Genomic DNA, 22,016 nt, shown 5'->3' with positions numbered 1-22,016 from the left:
ATAATGCTCGTTGTTCATTTTGGATTCGTATTCCAAAAAGTCTGTGAAAATAACACTGCAGTGATCCCAGATAAAGGAGACCATGATTTTTTTGACCTGGTCTGGCAATTAGAGGTCTTTTAAACTGCTTCAACCAAAGGCGCAAATCTGTCTTCAACATTGGGGGGGACGGGTAAGACGTTCCCATATATATATATATATATATATATATATATATATATATATATATATATATATATATATATATATATATATATATATATATATATATATATATATATATATATAAGCGATGTTCAAAATATTTATGAAGTTGAAAAACAATGCTGTGAAGGATCAGGGGAGCAGAATTGTCTTCAGTGACGTATTTAGGAGACTATCGGGCTCATTCTCCCCTCGAAATAATTTGTTAGTTTTACGCATTCCACGTACAACAATAATCCTTCTTACCATTTCTAAGAATGTCATTGACTTTCCATTTTCTTATGCTTTTTGTTCAGAAATAATACTGTATTTGTCAAATTTCATTCCATGTAAGAACTGCGTCCTTAATTGTTCTTTCTGTCATCCTTTCTATTTTTCTGTTTCTTTTTCTTGACGTTACTACTTTCATTTCTCCTATCATACTTTATCGACCGTTGTCAGTTGTGATTCAAGTTGGCCGTCATCAGTAACACCAAAACTAAGAGGAGCTGATAAGCGAAACTAGTGCGCGGATTTCCACACCAACATGCGCGGATATCAACATGACAGGACTTTAGTTATTATAACAAAGAAACAATTATATCGTTTAGTTATTTTTAAAAGAAGGAAATGTTTGAATTAAAGAAAATCAAAACGGGGGAATAATTAGCCCGGGAAATTAGGACGGCCAAGAGGATGCTTTCTTTTTCTTGTATGAATAGAATAAAGGGTTAGATTCACTTCTAAATTTTTGTATCATATCACATAGGATTTATCGATCTGTAATTCTTGCCATTATAACTTCAATTTATGCATAAATTAAAATATATTTAATTCTCAAACTCACGTGGGCAATTGCCCACTTCCTTCCATGTGTTGGGCATAGAAAGAAAATCCTAAATACGCCATTGGTTGTCTTCAACATTGGAAGGTGGGCAGATTTGAGGCTTATTCTAGATAAGGGAGATGAAACTCATATTACGGTAGATGAATCTGATCAACTGTTGCAGAGTATATTAGGTGATGTAGATGAAGTAGTAGTACATATCAGTATTACAAATCACTGCCGTGAAAACATTCTGAAATCTGAATACATGCATATTTATAATTGGTATGTTTCTAATTAGGCATCCACAAAGATCCACGTTAAAATTGTTTTATAGTAATATAATAATATAAATGACGACTTCCCCAAAACTATGAAGAAAGAATATCAATTATGTATGACGCAACAATACTCTTTGAGCAAAATTATTATAATCTTAATAACATTACAGGAATCGTTTCAGAAATCTGACGCATAACATACTTTTTACTTAACAGATGTAACCTTAAGATTATAGAGAAAAATATTCCAGCAATTGAATTCTTTTCTTTGCTTGCGAAACATCCTCTCTCAAAAGACAAAATGGGACACGCGGAAATACGTAGGAACAAACCATGGTTCGAACTAGCAGAGAAGAGAAAACAGGCAAAATTACGTTGGCTACAAAATCCGAATGAAATAACTACACAAAATTTCGTAGACATCAGACGAGGAACTTCCAAAACTTTTAGAACAAAGAAACGCGATATTTTGAAAGCTAAAATTTAGGAACTTGAAGATAATAGTAAAAATAAAAACATTCGGGACATGTATAAAGGGATCAACGAATTTAAGAAAGGCTATCAACCTCGTTCTTATATATGAAAGAAAGCTGATGGAACAGTTCTCACTGATACAGATAGCATTTTAAATAGATAGAAAGATTTCTTTGACGATTTGCTTAACACGCAACCAAAAACTAATGTGCGTGGAGAAAGGAAGATACACACCGCAGAACCATATATTCCAGAACCCAATCGAATAGAAGTAAAAATCGCTATAAAGATATTAAAGAAACACAAATCTCGGGTGTAAACGAAATTCCAGCTGAGTTAGTTTTAGCTGGAGGCAAAAAATTGTGGAACAAGATACACAAACTCATTCTCCTTATCTACAACAAGGAAGAATTGCCACAAGAGTGGGAAGAATCAATCATTGTTCCAATCCACAAGAAAGGCGACAAAACTGACTGTAATAATTATCGAAGCATCTCTCTTCTGTTAACATCCTATAAAATCCTTTCAAACATTCTATTAGTAAGATTGACCCCATACGCAGATGAAATTTTTGGAGATTATCAGTGTGGATTTAGACGAAATCGATCAACTATCGACCAAATATTTACCATTCGCCAAATACTCGAAAACAAGCGGAAATACAGTAGTCCGGCACATCAACTATTTATTGATTTTAGAAAGGCTTATAACTCGGTTAGGAGAGAAACATTGTACAACGTTCTTACAGAATTTGGAATACCGAAAAAGCTAATTAGATCAATTAAGGCATGTTTAAATGAATCCCAAAGTAAAGTCCGGGCAGGAAAATTTTTGGCCACGAGCTTTCACGTTAAGAATGGCCTGAAACAAGAAGATGCGTTGTCGCCATTATTATTCAACTTTGTCCTGGAATACGCTATAAGGAAAATCAAAGATAGCAACCAGGGCCTAGAGCTGAACGGTGTTCACCAGGTTATGCGTACGCTGATTATGTAAATTTAGTAGGGGATGATAGGAGAAAACTAGAAAGAAATGCAGAGGTCTTATTAGATGCGCTTGCATGGACATGGGTTTAGAAGTAAATGCAGAGAAAACTAAATACATGGAAATGCGTCGGGACCGTAATACGGCAAATTATGTATGTGTTAAAATATTAAATAATACTTTTGATAAAGTGGATACTTTCAAATATCTAGGATCAATATTAACAGACGAAAATCATATTCACGAAGAAATTAAATGTCGACTAAAAACAGGGAATTCGTGTTATTATTCAGTTCAAAACCTCTTGTCGTCGCGAATTCTGTCGAGGGATTTGAAGCTTAAAATGTATAAAACGATAATCACACCTGTTGTCCTGTATGGTTTAGAAGCATGGTCGTTTACTGAGTGCAGAGCATAGACTGAAAGTATTTGAGAACAAGATCCCGAGATAAATATTCGGACCAAGAGGAACGGGAATGGAGAATGGTGGAAACTTCATAACGACGAACTACGTAAATTATACGGCTTACCAAACATTGTTAAGGTCATCAAGTCTAGGAGGCTTAGGTGGGCAGGACATGTAGCCAGGATGGAAGAAAGTAGGAACGCTTTCAAAGTGTTAGGGGTAAGACCAATCGGAAAACGACTATTAAGAAGACTTAGGCGCAGATGAGAAGACAATATTAAGATGGATCTCGCAGAGATAGGAATACAAAGTAGAAACTGGATCCAGTTGGCCAAGAATAGAAGTCAGTAGAGAGCTTTTGTGAACGCAGCATTGAACCTCCGGGTTCCATAGGCTATAGAGTTAGTTAGCTTACGAAGCATGAGTAGATGCCTAGGCTGATACTACAAATAGATTAAATGCGCATTTACTGAAAAGATGGGTTCTATTGACATTGGATATTCTATATACTCTTCGTGTGCTAGGGCCTAGGGGAGAGGAGGAGATAAGATTTCATATCAGGTTACGTCACGCACAGTCGCACGCCTTCATTTTCATTAAAAATGGAAAAGCCAAGAGAAACAAATTTCATCTCACTTTCCTATGTGGCAGTCGGACACAACTCATCACAGTTATCTGCAAAAAGCACTTTTCAAGCACTATTGGGAGAGCCTCCAGTTCCAATGTTGGGGGGGACATGTCTCCCCTTTTCCCCGGAATTCGTGCCCGTACCTGAGACAACTTTCCAGCATGAGGAGAGGGGCATATCCTCCTCTGGCATTTATTACAATTTGTGCCCAAATAGCGGAAGTGGAATTAATACATATTGATGAGACTACTAAACTCACTACAGCACGAAGTTCAGTTTGAAATACTACAGAATACGATTCTTTTTTTAAAAAAATGGAAAAGCCAAGAGAAATCAATTTCATGTTACATTCCTTTCGGGCAGTCGGACACAAATCATGACACTTATCCGAAAAAGCACTTTTTAAATCAGATTATTGGGAGGGACAGTCCCCCCCAGGTCCAAGATTGGGGGGGACATGTCCCCCTCGTCCCCCCCGGGATTTGCGCCAGTGGCTTCAACCAACGATTGATGCTGGCGCGGTCCAATGTGTGATTCCCATAAACCGGGAGCAACTTCCTATGAATTGATGTGGCTCACTTATCACAGCTTTTGAACAAGAATTCCATTACCAATCGTGGGCGGGTTTTGATGTCTACTTCAGTGTCCATTGTGGTTTACTACAATTATTACCATTTTGAAGCCAAAGGATCAAAAAGTATTTAAAGATATAGTTGCTATAATTTCATAAAAATATTATACCCATATATTCAAAACTTATTGAACAAATTTGTACAATGAAAATGAAACTTAATATACCGCAGATTTTATCTTATTTGCGTGATGTAATATTGCAAACAAGAAAACGATTAAACACGCAAATTAATCTACACGTACTATAGAAAACATGCTTATGTACAAACTTACAGTCCCACATACATTGAATTACTAGAAACAATCTTAATTGTCTGTTATCACTTAAAGAAATTCATGATCTTCGTTTGGTTTGATTTGATTGTTTCTTGTACGATCAACAAAATCTTCAATTTCATTTGTTGCGTGAAATACGTTATTAGTTACACTTGTTTTGCATTCAATAGATCCTCGTAAAAATTCCAGCCATTTCGGAACCTTCAGATAAGGTTCCTATTTTGACACACGCCGTTTGTTTACTTCATCGCCGATCTTGTCTTTATCTTCATCTTCACTATCAAAGAGGTTGTGTTTGTGTCACTGTTTCCCCCGCCTGTGAGCTCCTTCGTGGTTAAGCGGTTAGCGTACATGCTTTTGGGGTGGGAGACCCGGTTTCAATTCCCGGCGGGAGCTCATGTTGTTCGGATTCCACGTTAATCATTAGGTTCACGTCTCATATAGCCTCGCTGCTGAACGGAACTCAAAATCAACTCAGCTCTTTCCTACGCCTGCGTCTGGACAACTGAAAACCAGTTGGCACTGGATTCTTCTGTTTGCAATGTGTCCGACACTAAAAATTCTTGCACTGTATTACTTCGAATTATCCAAACAGTTTGATTTTCCCATGGATTTTGTAAGCATTGTTTTAATACAGTTTTCAAGGGGAATAAAATTTTGCTCCAAGTTAGAACTAATGAAGCTCCGCTGAATATTACGCTTTCGACTGAAGAATATACCGTCTCTTCAGTAGGGAGTGTTTTAGTTTTTGTACTTACTTGTTAGAATTGTGTATGTCTTTTTTTTTTTTTTTTAATAAATTAAATTTGAAGATAAGAGAAATACGACTATGAAGAATCCAAAGGTAGACAGTAAACAATATCACGAGCTAGAAGTTTCAATTTCGTCCGATAGATGTCAGGCGCTATAAGAAGTTTGCTGCCACTTAACGGCGCAATCTGTAACTTCTACTCCCTTTGTTTCAATAGTAGAGAATGGGATATGGATAGCCATCGTTAAGTAACCGTTACCCGTACAAATGTTAATGGATTCACTCAGCTAACGAACTCGGCCGAGATGATTACTCTAACTATCTATTGGAAAAATACAGAATCCAAAAATTCCTTTTCGTTCAAGAGTTATCGTCTGGAGTAATATACGTACACTCGTGCCAATATTGCAACGTTACTAGTACCACTTGCGTGATTCTAATAAGAATAGTGAATAGTCCCTCGGGATATAATCACATTAAATTACAGAATAAGTGTTTACGTGAGTAAAACTTATTCAAAAGGAAGAAAAGAAGAAAGATTTCGTGAGGAAATAGAATACAAACAAATGTGCAAGAGGTGCATAAGAGTTCAATGCCTGCTATCAAGGAAACAAGTAGGTGGAATTCAAAGACAAAAGGTGAATAATTGTGTAAAAGTGACTTTTCTTCACGAACAATTACCTCTCATTTCTACTCACCTTTTCCTTGAATGTATTCTGTGCTTCGATCTTAGAAAAAGAAACAAGAAAGTTGATTTATATAACATTTTAGTTTACATTTCAAAACGTAATAACATAATACCATAATTATCTCTGTACTTAACAGTGACAGTAGCTCAGTGGCATAAAAATAAATATGAAGGCTCGCCTACAAGAATAAATATCTCTGCACCCTAAAAACATAACAATAATTTATAGGATCGATATATTTGCGCTTCATATATTTGTGCAGACGACTTGTTTACAAGTTAAGTCAGACATATGGCAGTATTGTCAGGGGTACTGCTTTTGCCTGAAATTTATTGCCTGTGTACAAGCTTTTTTCTTTTTCTTTTTTCAAGAAAACAAAAAGGGTAAGTTAATCGTAATCAAATTTGATGTGATTGCATCCGTATACATAGTTTAAATCCTTTTGCGTTAAATATGTAAAAATATTTAACATGAGATTAAGCACTAAACCATTCAGATCACTTGCTAACTCAATTGTCTTAAGAAAAAAAATATTTAAATGTTCTTCAAATATTAAAGAATATTTAGAAGACCATTAACATAAATACATATAGAAATTAGGATTTTTCTTCTCCATTGAATTTCAATAATTTCTTATATAGTGTTTCTAGTATCGGACTTAATTACTGTGTGTGGTTTGTATAACAAAACCAAACAAGATATTGATTACGTACAACGGCGCCGACTTTTAAAAATATATGCGGGTACACAAGCCCGTATCCATGGGGGTCTAGGGGGCCGGTCCACCTAAATTTTTACTTCCCCCCAGAAACTTTCACAATATGCTTGCAAATGAACTATACTATGGTGATGAACTATAATATGGTTGGATCGGCCCCCCTAACTTCCACCGGTCCCCTCCTACATTTTTGGGCTGGCTACCGGCCTGTAGGGTGCATATGAATGTCGGGACGTGTTAGCCTATATGTTTTCAGGGAAGTCTCGATATTTGATTGGTTTGTTTTTAGTTAAAATGTTTTATGAACACTGTCACAAAGGGCTGTGCTGTGATAAAGTTAAATATACCGGAACTATAAGGATAAGTTGGGGCTGCCATAGCTCAGTCCGTAACACGGCTGACTTAAACTGAGGAAAAACAGGTTCAAACCCGGGTCCAAACTAAAAATCCTGTGAGTGCGCCTCAGCCACAAGATTATTTGTGTGGTTACTGGAGCCTCGGAGCACCCACGTGGTCGGCGCGCATGATTACGTATACTGCCTTTTACTGCTTTTACCTTCTGGCAATTCTGTAAAGTAATACAGAAAACCAATCATGTCTCCTCTACCACTGCACCCTTCAACCAATAACATCTTGTAAACACAATACAAAACAAATCAAATAAAAAATGATTAGATATGTAGTACAATTAGTTACTGACATATTGCAGCAGACAAAAATCCATGTTAACACACTGTTGATCATTACTAGCATCATCCATTTCAGATTTTTAATTAGGCTCATCACTCATATTGGATGTTTGCGTTAGGTGTAGTGACGCTACCTACGACGATTGCGATTTGTGATAGTTGAGATCAAATGAAAGTACCAAAATATGACCATTGAGACTTCCTAGTTTCAAATTATTATTATTATTATTATTATTATTATTATTATTATTATTATTATTATTATTATTATTATTATTATTATTATTATTATTATTATTATTATTATTATTATTATTTAGACACACCATCATTAATGATTATAGGCCTATACCAATTTCTCACGCTTTTTCTAAACCTGAAACTGGCAAAGTAGTGAGAACCTTGAAATAAAGCGCTACTATTTTGGTGTTTAAAATCAAGGTTGTTGATCTTCACTTCGTGTTTTTTTTTTTTTTTTTTAACACGTCCTTATCTTGTGCTACACAAAATATAAACAATGACGTATCAGCATCAATATGCGTCGTCTGTTTCACCACAGATTGTGCATTAATCCAGCTTCTATACGTGGGTCAAGGCTCTGAGACAATTTCTGAAATCAATAGTAACTGAACATACTGGATAACAGGGTAGCATATGCAAACGCTGAATTTCGTCAAGTGGGGGAACGTCAAGCTCCTAAGTTCAAATCATTATGTATTTATTTACATATCTTAATATAGTAAATTTTTATTTTTATATTATATCTTGCTCAAGGATGGTTAAAACTCTGAAGTCTACCTTGCGTACGTCATTGGCAGGGTGATATCACGCTTTTCTTCATTCTATTGTGTAACTTACCGTAAGTCGATTCATAGGTAAGCTTAAATATTAGACGTTAGGATCTTTCAGGAATAAGCCTTGTATTTCATCTTTTTTGCAGGAGGAAATATCGATTCCTCTCTCAGATCTTTTGATGTCCGACAGAACTTCTAATATCCCATTAATTTTTCAGTTTCCTTATATAAAATCGGACCTCGTGTTTTCGCCCAATTTACAATTAGTTTATTTCAGTAATTGATGAGCCAATATTTATCCTCTGATTTAAGAATAATATAATTACAGCACATTAACTAATGATGAAGATTTTTTTGTTTTGTTTTGTTTACAGTGTGTCTATTTCACACGCAATTGAATCTAGTTAAACTACACAATTCTGAACAGGGTGGTTTAGTTAAATTCAATCAAGAAATTACAAATCTGCTTAAACTAAGTATAAAAACCTCGATTAAGCTCCTTAAGTTTATCGAATCATGTACTGAAATATTTCAAGTGCAGTGTAGGGCATGGTGGCGGGAAAGAGAGGGAGGGGGCGAAGGAGACTACAATTAATGGATGATATAAAACAGAAAGATCATACGCGAAGACGAAAAGGTTAGCAGAGGACCGTGAAGCATGGAAGCTTCTCAGCTGCGGCAAGTGACCTGCCAATAAAGGCAGAATACCTATGATGATGATGTAGGGCCTATAGGAAATAATATTAATAACGATCGAATAGTGTAGAACTTTAGATATTCATGAAAGCTTATACTGTTTGGTATGTTTTGTAGGAGCTTCGGTAATAAGAAAGAGATTGTTTACCATTGATGCTACTAGTAAGAACAGTTGTTGTGTATGATAACTTGTCATAAACAGTACTACATAGTAAAAGAGCTGTTACAGCCTTATTAAATGAGTGTCAAGTCATTTTCAAACTACCTCGCGAATAATACACATGATACTAAAATTCAACAAGAAGAGTTGTTTTCGTGTTGTAAATTTATATGATCTTTAATATTGGCTTATTAATTATTGTTGACAATGTAAAACAACAATAATTTCTCAGGTTAACTTATTCTAATAAAAGTTACAGAAAATGGTGCTACTAACTTAAAAGTGTTCCACAACTACATAAAGCTAGTGAATTATTACCAAAATTTTAAATGATTTATTTATCTATTAAAATGAAATGTGATAGCGTACGGGAATTAGAAAGAATAGAGAAACATGCCGAAATGTATAGGGAGGTGAAATAAGCGAAAATTCGTAGAAAGCACGAGGGAACAATGATAAAAGAAAATAAGAATGTGAAAGGAATATATTCTAGTAAATATTGAAGAGGAAAACAAAGCAAGTGATTAAAACAAAGGGTTTATGGTATTTCAATACGAGTTTAAGAAAGCGTTATACAATGCAAGGAATACGAAGGTAGTTATAAATTAGATAATGTATAAAATTAATTTATTAAGTGAGCTCACTCGTGGCTTAGAGGTTACTATACGCGCCTTTGGCGTGGGAGACTCGGGTTCGATTCCATGTTAAGCCGTAAACCCATGTCTCATTAAGATTAGCTGCTGAAAGTAACGAGGAAACATTCCATTTGAGTGATAATCTTAATCGTCGGGTGCTTATAACACTCACACGCTACAGTGTAACATGAAAGAGATTACCCAAAAATATATGTGTTTGTTGCGATGTCTAAATCAAAGGTACACTGTGCGTTTTCCTTCGCGAGGAACATTGTGAGAGGTATACCATTCCTTAATATGCTACAGTTGTGGTTCTTTCCACAAGTGAAAGAGGATTCCAATAACTTTATATGTCAACTTGCTTGGACACCGCATCATCGCCACATCATTGAAGTGCGTCGCTACCGGAACGAAGAATTCCTACGCTGTTCAGCTGGGCGATGTATTGTAGATGACTTTGCGCTTTTCCCATGTCCTCCTATATCTCCCGATCTGTCTTTTTGTCATTTTCTTTTCTTTGGAAGCATGTGAAAGACATCGTGTATGTTCCTTCATTACCAACAAGTTTGTGTGAGCTCCACGATTGCAATACAGCTGCATTTAACATTATTAGCAGGGATATGCTAGAGCAGTGTGCGGTGAACTAAACTACCTTATAGATATGTCAAAGGAAAGCCGATTATTTGCAACAGTATGTCTCAAACTTAGGTAGTTTCGTATACTTTCATGTATCATTCGTTTGTAATTATTATACATTTTTAAACACAACTTTATAAAACTCTATGAATAATTTACATTATTGGAAATTTCATGGAAAATGCAGTTAATAAATAGGGATGCGCACGAGACGAGTCGAGACAGAATTTTCCTGACAAAATTCGAGTCGATACACAGCTCTTCCAATGAAAAATATATATTTTTCGAGTCGAGACCACTTTTACAGCACATTTTCGAGACGAGACAGTCTCAAATCTCGTCTCGTGCGCATCCCTATTTATTAACTGCATTTTAAAACATTTGCTCATAGCAGGTAAACATAAGTGGAAAATATGATCATTAGGATTTGTTTGATTAAGTACCTACCGCTGCCACGCTGAATTAACGAAAGAGTTAATTAAAATTATTATAAGAAACCATGTGAGTGTCCTGCGTATTTCTTTAATGTGTATAGACCCTGGTTCGATTCTCGGTGCACATGCAGAATTTTCTATAATAATCCGCCAATTGACAAGCAGCTTAAATTAAGTTGAAAGGAATTTAAAAACCAGACATCATGACCATCCCGTCTACCTGGTCATGCATAATCTTTCGTGGATATAGGGGGAAGTTAAATAAGGTCTCGTTTAATTAGTTGAGTCCGTAATACGAGGTCAAACTCTACGTAAAGCAATGCTTTCAAAAGAGAAATATCTTTATTGTCTTTTGTTTTGTTGAAAGCTGGAATAAATGGAAGAATGTGTTTAGTGTTTACATTTCTATGAAATTACAGAAAATACTGATGTCAGTAGAAAATTGTACTCAATAATACTACCTATTACCAAGGTACTAATCAAAGAAATGGAATAAATTAATGTTTTGTTGATTTCTGCATGATACAATTCAAATAATACTGTAGTAATAAAAAAAATACATGGATTTGAGAGTTAAAAGTAAAATCAATTATTATTCCAGCTTACCTTGTATACAAATGAAAAGTAATGTTTGCGTTTGGACATACTTCCGGAGCCACGAAACAGTTATCTAAATCAAGGTCCTGTGCTTCCAGACCTAAAATTAATTCAGATATGTTAGTAATCTTCAGATACAACATGTAAAAATGATTATATGATGTTCCAGCTTTACCAACAGATGAGAAAAATTCTCATAGTTCTTCAACAATTTTGTATGCTGTGTATTTACCACTGACCTTATGTAAATAACGTTCCTTATATTGTCTATAATTTAGAAAAAATTGTATTAATGTCAGTTCATTAATAGTAAGACATTTCTAACTATAAATTATATTACGATATCCGCATACTCTTTAGAACACAAAGGGAAATATACTAAAACTAGACGCATAAATAGTGATTATTTTGCACTAGTATTCTTAATAGAGATGATTTCGAAGTGGCAATTCCAAATATATAGAAGTTTAAGTTGTATTTCATATGTGATTGAGTGTTGATTTTAAATTTTGTCTTTATTTTCATCGCTGACTAATAAATTACCCACCAATACGTACTCGTGAGGGTATTTACAACAAATTACAAGTCAATTCCACCATCCTTTTACTCTATTTAGCATAGAAATCTATGTATATGTTTTGTATGTATGTAGATAGATAAAATATCACACAACTAGATAAGAATACACAAAAAAATCCTGGCGATACAAGTAGTTGATGAAGAAATGATCCCAATAAATTCTTTCAGATTGGAAGCATTTCATATGTCAATGGAATAAAAAAAATCACTGGTAGTTGTCAGTCTTTCGAGACGAAATTCGTTGGGTTGAGTTCTAACTCCTTAACTCCTATTCCACAATTGTTTCAAGTTCGAAAATGTTATTCCCCTTGTTTATCTTTGTTTTTAATATTCCCGCGGAAACAGCAGGTTGAGGGTGTCTCTTCACCCGCCTTATTTTCATAACTTAATTCTCACCAGCATGATTAATTCGATTGAGTGGAACAGCGGAATTAACTAAGGAAACTCATCACCATCAAAACACCGAACACATATTTCAGACTTTGACCGTTTCTGATTTTGAAAACGCCCCTGCGTACACTATAAGTCGTTTCTCGGCACCTTTTATATCATATCGTCATTAACATTTTTTAAAGTAATGAATAAAAATTTGTGATTCTTATTGAAACGTTTGAGTTGAGAGCGGAGCGATCAAGAAAATTTTTACTAAATCTATTTCTGTGCAAACCACAACAATATTGATTTAATAGGCCGCCAATACTTTTACAGGGCGCTGCGTCGTTTACTCTTTTCCAACATTTTTCTTTCTTCTTGCTCGTTCGGCGCCCTCTTGCTATCAGCACCCGGGGCAATGGTCCCACTCGCTCCCCCCGTAGCTTCGGCCCTGACAACAATGGCTAGATATGCCCACAATACGAGGCAAGACAGAAGTTTTGTGACGCTATGAGACAGAGATCTTTCAATAAACATATTAAACCTCCGAGATAAGACGATTCTTTCACAATCCATTTTTGAGAGTAGACAGTCTGAACTTTTATCATAGGGGCAATCCTAACTATAACAATATACAGTAGAGCGTCGATTATCCGAACGTCGGTCAACCGAACGACCGCTTAACCGAACTGTGTACTCGCTCGCACCTGTTACTCTTCCACCCTACCGTCCATCATCCCCCTCACTCCCAAACCAAGTTTCCCACAGTAGTCGCCGCACTGAGCCACCGCTGGTGGAACATTGCTTCTAATGGGGCCTTCATAAGGCGCTGCTGACCGGCCAAGCCGCCAGTCGCTGTGTTTCAACAATCAGCACACTTCTGTTGGTTTGGCACTGGCTGTAGAAGTACAGTACAGTACAGTACAGTTCGATTATCCGAACAAACCAGTTTTCCGAACGCCCATGTCCCCCAATTACTTCGGATAATCGACGTTCTACTGTACTGTATATAAGCGTAATAGCTATTAATTTTTCACCTTGATCATTCCTTAGCTGAACACAGTACATTTCCAGAATTTCTTGTCAAAATTACCTATTATATCACACAAAACAGTACTGCAAACAGTTCTTTTGAGTAACCTGTGGAAAGTCATTTATTTACGTTTTGTTTACGAAACCGGATTCTATAAAATATTTTACATAAGTTAAAAATATGATGTAGCCCAGTGTTTCTCAATCGCTATGTCGCGACACATTGGTGTGTCGCAATTACATGTTAGGTGTGTCACAATTTTTTTTAATGTCTTCTAAGATCTTCCGCAAAGGAATTATCTTTAGAAGAAAATCAATCGATTTAATTTCACACTTGTCTTCTAAGTTTAAAGCTGGAAAGTTTGCTTCTAACGCTATTCATTTTTCTTTGCAAAGAAACACAGAACATGAGAGTTTGTCTGTCAAGAGTTCGTCCACGCATCGATATGCTTTGCAAAATCGGCAGGAATAAATACCTCACCAATTTTAAGTTTAAGTCTTATATTTCTTCTATTTGTTTCTCATATTTCGATTTAAGAGTCATAAGTTTCTTTTATATTAATATGTTTCTATTCGAGAATTTTACAGAATTTGCTTGTGAGATTTGTATCTCAAAGTCGTTCCATATTTTTTTTAAATGTATTGTATGTATTTTATGTGTTTGCTTTTCTACATCTAGGAAAAAATCACATCCAAAGGTATCGCGGAAGCTTGAAACATACTTGGTGTGCCCCACAGGAAAGAAAGGTTGAGAAACGCTGCTCTAATCAGTGTCTACTACAAAATTTATCGAATTATTGTTGTAGTATTTTCTGATTGTATTGGGAAAAATGTGTCTTTGATATTGTCTTTGAAACCATTCCAAACTTTTTAATAGTTGAACTCCAGAACATAATAAGTGACGATTCTGGTAAGTGAGGGTCGTATATGAATATCTGACCAAGAAATACTTAAACCAATAAAAATTTTGTGTTCTTCAGAAGAAAGTAATATTACCTCATAAGATTCTGACCAGTTTTCTTCGAGTAAACCTAGGGCGACCAGACTACTGATTTTCGCAGTACAGTACTGTTTTTCAAAGAGATGTCTTGTGTCTTGCGAAGACGCCTAGAGAATCGAGAAATGTCCTTCCTTTTTAAAATGTCCTGCGAAATGTCCTGAGTTACAGTAACTCATTTGCAATATTTTAATGCTTCATTCTTTATCCACAACATTTTGAATAACATACACTCTTTTCCTGAGTAATGAACCGCTGTATTTTATAGCACTTCTCGAAAGATTAGGAAGGCAGAACAATCAACAAACCATCGTTTTGCAATACGTTGTTTGTACTGAGAACGGCTTGTTGAGATATTGATAAGGTAGGAAAAATTTCTACTTCAAGTTACGACAGTGATACTAACAAGATAAGTAGAAGTTCCCTTGGGCCGCTCTAAATTTCCCCTCATTCCTCAAAACAATCCCACGCTCCGAAAATAGATTAAAAAGAAAAAATATATCTTTTGCTCTACGAAGTTTCACTGTACGTTCATAAAAAGACACTGTTTGTCATTTGACAAAACATTTGGAATTGTGCTGAATTCCTTCAGTACTTTTGTTCAGTGCTTTTCTTTGTAACGAAAATGAATGAGGAACTTAAGGTTAACATTAGACCTAAATGAAATAAGAAGATGCGTACTGCCGACGCAGTAAACTATCATATACTACTATATTTATGTCCTTCTTTTCGATTGTCAGAATCTGGTCACCCTAGGTGAACAAGCAGTCGATTCAGCCCTCTCAGAACCGCAGAATGTACTTATGCAGAGGATAGAACAAAATGTAAACACTTGATTGACCCAGAGGCGTTCGCCGCATAACGGTTTACGTACGTATTCTACCAACACCAACGCGCTACGGAATTTAATGTATAACTAATTATTATTTATTCGATTGATTAGAAATGACAAATTGTCAGTCCTCAAACGCAGTACATAAAGCACAGAGAGAAAACGAAATTGGATGGTGTCTAAATATGAGCTTCTAAAGTTCATTGCATATTACTATGAGTCTACTATGAGTCTACTCCATAGACGTCGAATACATGAGTGCTCCGAGACTCAAACACCCAAACACCGGAAGTTTTTAATAAGTGCTGAGCCCCATTGAATTTTTGCAGGGGAATTAACTTCGAAATTGCATTTTCACGAAGTGGATAACTAAATAAGTAAAACTATCGTACATGTGACCTCAGGTTAAATTTCAGATACAATGCCCATTTTAGACTTCAGGTTTACAACATATCGAAGATCGAGTGATATAACGTTATAATGATAATCAGGGCCCGGATCTTGTTGACCTAAAATTTTCTAAAAAGTGGCCTATAAAATGAAACTAAAATTCCTGGAAAATGACCCTAAAAATCACAAAAATTGACCTTAAAACTTGGGTTTTCTTAAACGTTTATTTCGGTAAACATTGACATTTTTAAATATCCATTGGATTTTTAATTAACATTTCTCGCTCATATTAAAAAAAAAAAATGTTTCAGTTAGTTGCACTCCATTGATCATTTATTTCTATTGATCAGTCCATTGTACGGCATTGTAGGTACTGAAAACGTCAATTCACTCCCTAGTTGAAACTAGAAAGCACTCTTAAATAATAAAAGTTCGCAAATGTAGACTACGTGAGAATAATAGATGAAACCCTGTTTAAAATCTTTTTATGCCTTTTAATCCATTTTTAGTTATTCAGGTGATCACATCCTTTGTGGTCAACAACCCAAAACTATCTGTTTGGCCACCTACCAACCCCCACCTTTCGTTAACCAGCTACAGTTTAGTTTTCATTAGCTTGTTAAGAATGCAGTTTTTCATCCCAATAGTCAGGAAGCAAGAAATGAGATTATTCAACTTCGTCTTTTCCACATCCGCAAACCGTGTTCATTTAAAGATTTCTTATGTAGAAGAAAAAAGAATAAAAAGTCCACAAGTGACCTAAAAGTTACCTTAAAATATTAAAAAATGACCTGAAACTTCAAAACGGCAAAAAGTGACCAAAAGTTGACCCTAAAAAAAGATATTTTTAGAACCTAGAGTTGATGGATAACGTTTTTACTTGAACTTGCCTTCTCCTATGCGTAACAGAAAAAAGTTGACTTGTCAACAAGATCCGGGCCCTGATGATAATAATAATCCGTATTCAATTTTCTATAATTATTTCTTTAAACAACTTGAAGTTTGATGCTGTTATTTTATGTTTTTAGAAATGTAAAATGCTTTTACATAAGTTACAAGACAATTGAATCATTTTCTATTTTCACTGAAATTATCCTCAAATGTTCTAACAGTTTGATTGAAATCATTATTATTTTCATATTTTTACTTAATTCTTTTTTAGCTTTTACAATTTAAAAACAATTTCACGGTTCATTTTATTTCAGTAGGTCTTGATAGTATTTTTCGCCTCTCACATGGGAAGGTCCCACAAGTTGTCGTTAAAATCTGATTGCTACATAGAGCATCTGATAGAGCATCATGAAAAATGAAAATGAGCAAAATTTAATATGCTATGGATCAGTAGGATAGAACCTACGGGGCTTCAAAATTTGAATATCCAAAAAATTATATCATGGAATTATGTACCGGCAGATCCAGAGAATAATGTCTAAATGGCTTACCTTACCTTTTCTTTCTCTGAAATCTGTATAGTGCAATTTCTTGTATATGAAAGAAAATTGAGTGTTTCAATATTATAAGCGAATAATAGTAAAATACGAATATAAACAAACATGTGTATTTTTTTAACAAATGATAACAAATAATAAAGTAAATAAATCATTATTAGTAACCAAATTAGTAAATGAATGTTGCTGTGCTAATTTTGAAATAAAATCAGTTTGTGATCAGAAATGAGATAGCTACTTATCCCCTTCTAATATTTATTATTATTATTATTATTATTATTATTATTATTATTATTATTATTATTATTATTATTATTATTATTATTATTATTATTATATTGCTAATCAATTTAGCCTTTAAATCAGGGCGCGAATTTCAAAGTCACACGCATTCGCCAACCCAAAAATGATAGTCGCCACTATCTCTCATGTACAAATTATGAGAGCCCTCCCTCCCCTTCAACGGTCTTTGGTTTGACAAAGAAAGAGATTACATCAGGGCATAACATTTCAAAACTAGACAATTAGATTCAGGATAATCAATTTTGAATTGGACAATTCATATACATGTTAAAAAATATCTTACATTAAGACTTCACATTTGTGTAATGCTCTCACTTTGCATTGAAGTGTCAGTTGTCGTTTGCAGTTTTCGGATCTAAGTCCTTAAGTGAAGAGCTATTGATGAAAATTGTGAGCAAATCATCTAGTGTGCCAGTCCTCAGTGAATTCCTGTAGGCAGTCTTAACACTATTGAGACTGCTGAAGCCTCTCTTACATGAAGTAGTACTCACAGGTAAAACTGCGCAAAATGTGACGATTGGAAGCAAATTTGAGAATCTCGTAAAATGAAGTTTTCAATGTAAATCCTTTTCAGTGTCTGATTCTGTGTTTTCTCTCGCTCAGTGACAATTATTTTCGTGCGAAATAAAAACTGTTCAGCCCTGTGAGTTTAGGCAGAAACCACTCTTACTGAACACTGGTCGCCAGCTCGAAATTTCTAGTCGTCAATGGCGACCTGGCGACCAGAAATGTTGCGCCCTGCGTTAAACATAAACAATCACAGTGTAAAGACTGTTAATGAGTCAAACAATTATATGGGTCAAAATGACACACTAGCAGCGTTCTAGGTAGGCACAAATTGTCGTCCTCCTAGTATTCAAAAGTGCTATTGCCTGTCATCTAACACACGAACTTTTTCTCAAGGTCACCATATAAGAAATTCTCTGATAGTCTGGATGGCAATTGGAAGCAGTAAACATTTTTTACAATTATTTTTTGACTATGTACTTGTATGACACATTCAAACCAATTATATTGAGTAGACTTTAACCTTTGTATTAGTTAGATAATAAATTTGTTTTAAAAAACCGCTTATGAAGGGCCATTCGTACGCCAAATGATAAGAATAGTGATAGAAGTCATGATCTTATGTGTCGTGATTTTAACCTTCTTTCCCCAGAAGCAGTAGACGAATATAAACAATTTTTCTTTATACAATAATAATAATAATAATAATAATAATAATAATAATAATAATAATAATAATAATAAAACACTACTAGTACCAGTGTTTATATTTAACCAATTGGTTAGGACAAATGCCTTTGGTGCACGTAGACACGAATCCATTCGCGTGGGACAGAGAATTTTCGATATTGACACCATTAACTTGTATGGACGGAGATCGAACGAGGAATATTTTGCACTTGTGGTTAGTACTCTACCGCAAAGCCACAGTGTTCCGCGCTTGAGTTCTGCTTCCTATTCCTATACTATTATTGTGTATCCTTTAGGCGATGGACGATGGAAATATGAACGATGATAATGAAATAAACTGTGAAAGAATAACACATAATTTACGTGCCCTGAGCGGGACTTGCACCCGTAATCGCCAGCCTAGGTCGCTCGATGTGCTATCAACCCGTTAGCTGATGTCATTTCCATGTTGCAACATGGCAGCCAGATAGTTTGAAGATTTCTAGTCTATAATATAACAACTTCTGTGCAATAGATCAACGGCGACGCAGACGTGAAACAACACAAAATTATACAAACTTAATAATAATAACAAAAACATGTCTTAACACATTTCTGCAGATGTCATCTACACTATACGGCGTGTTCAGAGCACAAGGAAATAAATTCCAGTTATCAAGTTATCAAAATTGTGAGAAAAAACAAGAATTTTAGGAATGATCAAAAGATGGATCAAACAATTGGGATCTTGGCGTGGCCAATAATTAGTTTCTGGATCAGGAGCCACAAAATTTTTGAATGGCCCTAAATCGAGTTTTCGTATTTTCTAAAGAATAAGTACATCATACTGAGTTACGTGATAGTTTGAGTTTGGCTACACTGTATGTAGTTCTCCAGATATACTGTAAGGCCAACAAGAAAATTTTTGATTGAAATATATTGAATCTTTTGATCCAACGACCAAGAAGTGGATTTGATTGCCATGTGCGCTGGACATCAGTATGTCAGAAAATGCATACGCTCAAAAAACTACCGCGTAAAGCGTTCTCATAGCAAAAAGTAAAAACTTAATAAATTTTTCAATGTCATTTACTATAGATATTTATTATATTCCTGGAATGCAATATACACGCTTATAATTAGAGTATACGTACGTCAATCTGATATACAGGATTTTGGGGTAGCTGTGATACATTTACTGAGTTATTTTTGTCAGCGATTGCATGGTTTCGCTGCCCACTGAACATATGACACATGCTAAATAGATAGAAATATAATCGTGGCCCATAGGCGTCTCTGGAAAGTTAAAATGGGGGGGTGACGGTGACCACTAGCATGCTACTTTACTAGACTCTTATTGAATTTACGTCAAATTTATGAGTAAATGGTAATATACTTGAATTATGAGTAACTGCATCCTTATACTACCTTTACTAATACAATTGATCGGTTAAACATGACGTATTTTGGCCAGTATTTGTTGTTCATTTATTTCCGATGGCTTCCAAAGTTGTGAGCTGCATATGGAACTTACAATGATTATATTTTACATTTACTTATAAATATTATAATGAAAGAATTACTTTTTTTAAGTTTCTGAAAAATTGAATTTTGAAGTCCAAATAGATCATAGATAAGTAAGGGAGGGAAACTTACTTGCATGAAAATAAAGTGGAACATCCACCAGCCTATGCTTTCTGTACGTATCAAATATATTGTTTGGAACCGAAAAAGTGAGTTTTATATCATTTCACTTAGGTTCAGTGCAGCAGTGATAAAATCACTTAGCTCATCCATTTCAATCCCACCAAACTAATATTTAACAACACGTATAAATTCATTTGTTGTGCTTCTCTGTACTTCTTCTATATAAATCAGCATTAGTCATTTTCATATTCCCAACAAAATATTGGGGGGGACACGTCTCCCCTGTCCCCCCGCCAGAGACGCCCGTAATCGTGGCACTGTTCCCATTTCTGCGTTCCTTCGATTATTTATCTAGTTCACTAAGATCGCCGCCTCTGAGTGAGATCGCCGTTATTTTCACACCGCCTCTGAGTGAAATCAGTATCACCAAGCTTGTGTTATCCACAATACGGATCACTGGTGTTAAATAACACACAAAAATGGTTGTAATGCTGGGACTAGTGGCCTATATTAAATTTTTTTTGACATGATCATGGTTTACTGTGTAGTATGTAAACCCTATTTTTTCGAAAAATTATAGTTTTTGGAAAAAGATTATTATGGATTTAAAACAATGAATAGTAAACTGGAGGTTACGATCATTATGATGACATAAAAAAAAACTACCTAAGAGAGTACAAATATGCAATTCACCTAACAGACCCTTATAATGGTCATTATGTTTGATATACTCCAGAAATTTCGGCACACAAAACACACGCGGCAATCACAATAGCATACGATTGATAAAAGGCAGTTTTATAGACAGCATTCCAACAACACTCACCTGACAAACATAACGATAATAGTGTTACTAATGCTAAAAGAATCATTTTGCACTTAAGATGGACGAGAGAGAAATGCAATTACCTCTATACCGTATTGTCTTTATAAGATTCTCTACCGTCTTATCGTTTCGTCTTTAATATCTGGCTACGGCATATTAAAATTTACTATGTGTTACACAACCACATGTGCTGATACTGTGTTCAAGGTTAATATTTTGGTCCATTTTACATGTTTTTGTGGTCTATCAAGATTAGTGAAAGAAAAAGCTCACAAGCAGGCTAGTTTCTTATCATTCGTTTCAGAAAATAGTTCATAAGTTCATTTTGTATATGTAACATTTTGTGTATAGTAATCTTGCAAAAGAGAAGTGTCATAAAAATATATAATTAATAAATTTTATTTTATTTAAAAAATAGATATAGACTATTCAATTATTGAAGCGAACTAGTGAGCTTTTACTATTCAACTTAAAGATATTTGTGTGTCTGTCTGTCCGTCCGTTTGTCGGTTTCACGGTAACTCTCGTGAAACTTATCCTATTTTGATTAAACTCGTTATATACCTTTCTACAATCTCCCGAAATAACTTCAGGGTAAAATCTATAAAATCTATGTATATACTATGTGATCAAAAGTATCCGGACACCCCCAAAACATTCGTTTTTCATATTAGGTGCATTGTACTGCCACCTAATGCCAGGTACCCATTATCAGCGACCTTAATAGGCATCAGACATCGTGAGAAAGCAGAATGGGGCGTTCCGCGGAACTCACGAACTTCGAACGTGGTCAGGTGATTGGGTGTCACTTGTGTCAGAAGTCTGTACGCGAGATTTCCACACTCCTAAACATCATTAGGTCCACTGTTTCTGATGTGATAGTGAATTAGAAACGTGAAGGAACCAGAGCCGTAGCTAAGGAGG

At 35.1% G+C, this 22,016-nt stretch overlaps 1 protein-coding gene across 1 annotated transcript in view; it reads right to left on the bottom strand.

Moving 5' to 3' along the window:
- The window catches only part of LOC145686007 (lipase member H-like), a 70,904-nt gene extending 49,656 nt beyond the window's left edge, over positions 1–21,248 (bottom strand). The window contains exons 1-2 of the mRNA XM_081758842.1: positions 21,093–21,248; positions 11,500–11,590 (exon numbers count right to left, since the gene is read on the bottom strand). Of these exons, the coding sequence (XP_081614968.1) occupies positions 11,500–11,590; positions 21,093–21,138 (137 nt within the window). The 5' untranslated portion in view covers positions 21,139–21,248. The remainder of the gene's footprint in view (positions 1–11,499; positions 11,591–21,092) is intronic.
- Positions 21,249–22,016: the final 768 nt, after the last annotated feature.

The sequence above is a fragment of the Thermobia domestica genome, chromosome 5, assembly GCF_964235325.1.
Source record: "Thermobia domestica chromosome 5, izTheDome1.hap1.1, whole genome shotgun sequence".
NCBI classification, from domain to species: Eukaryota; Metazoa; Arthropoda; class Insecta; order Zygentoma; family Lepismatidae; genus Thermobia; species Thermobia domestica.
The sequence above is the reverse complement of the archived record's forward strand: the minus strand, read 5'-3'. Positions and strand labels throughout refer to the sequence as shown.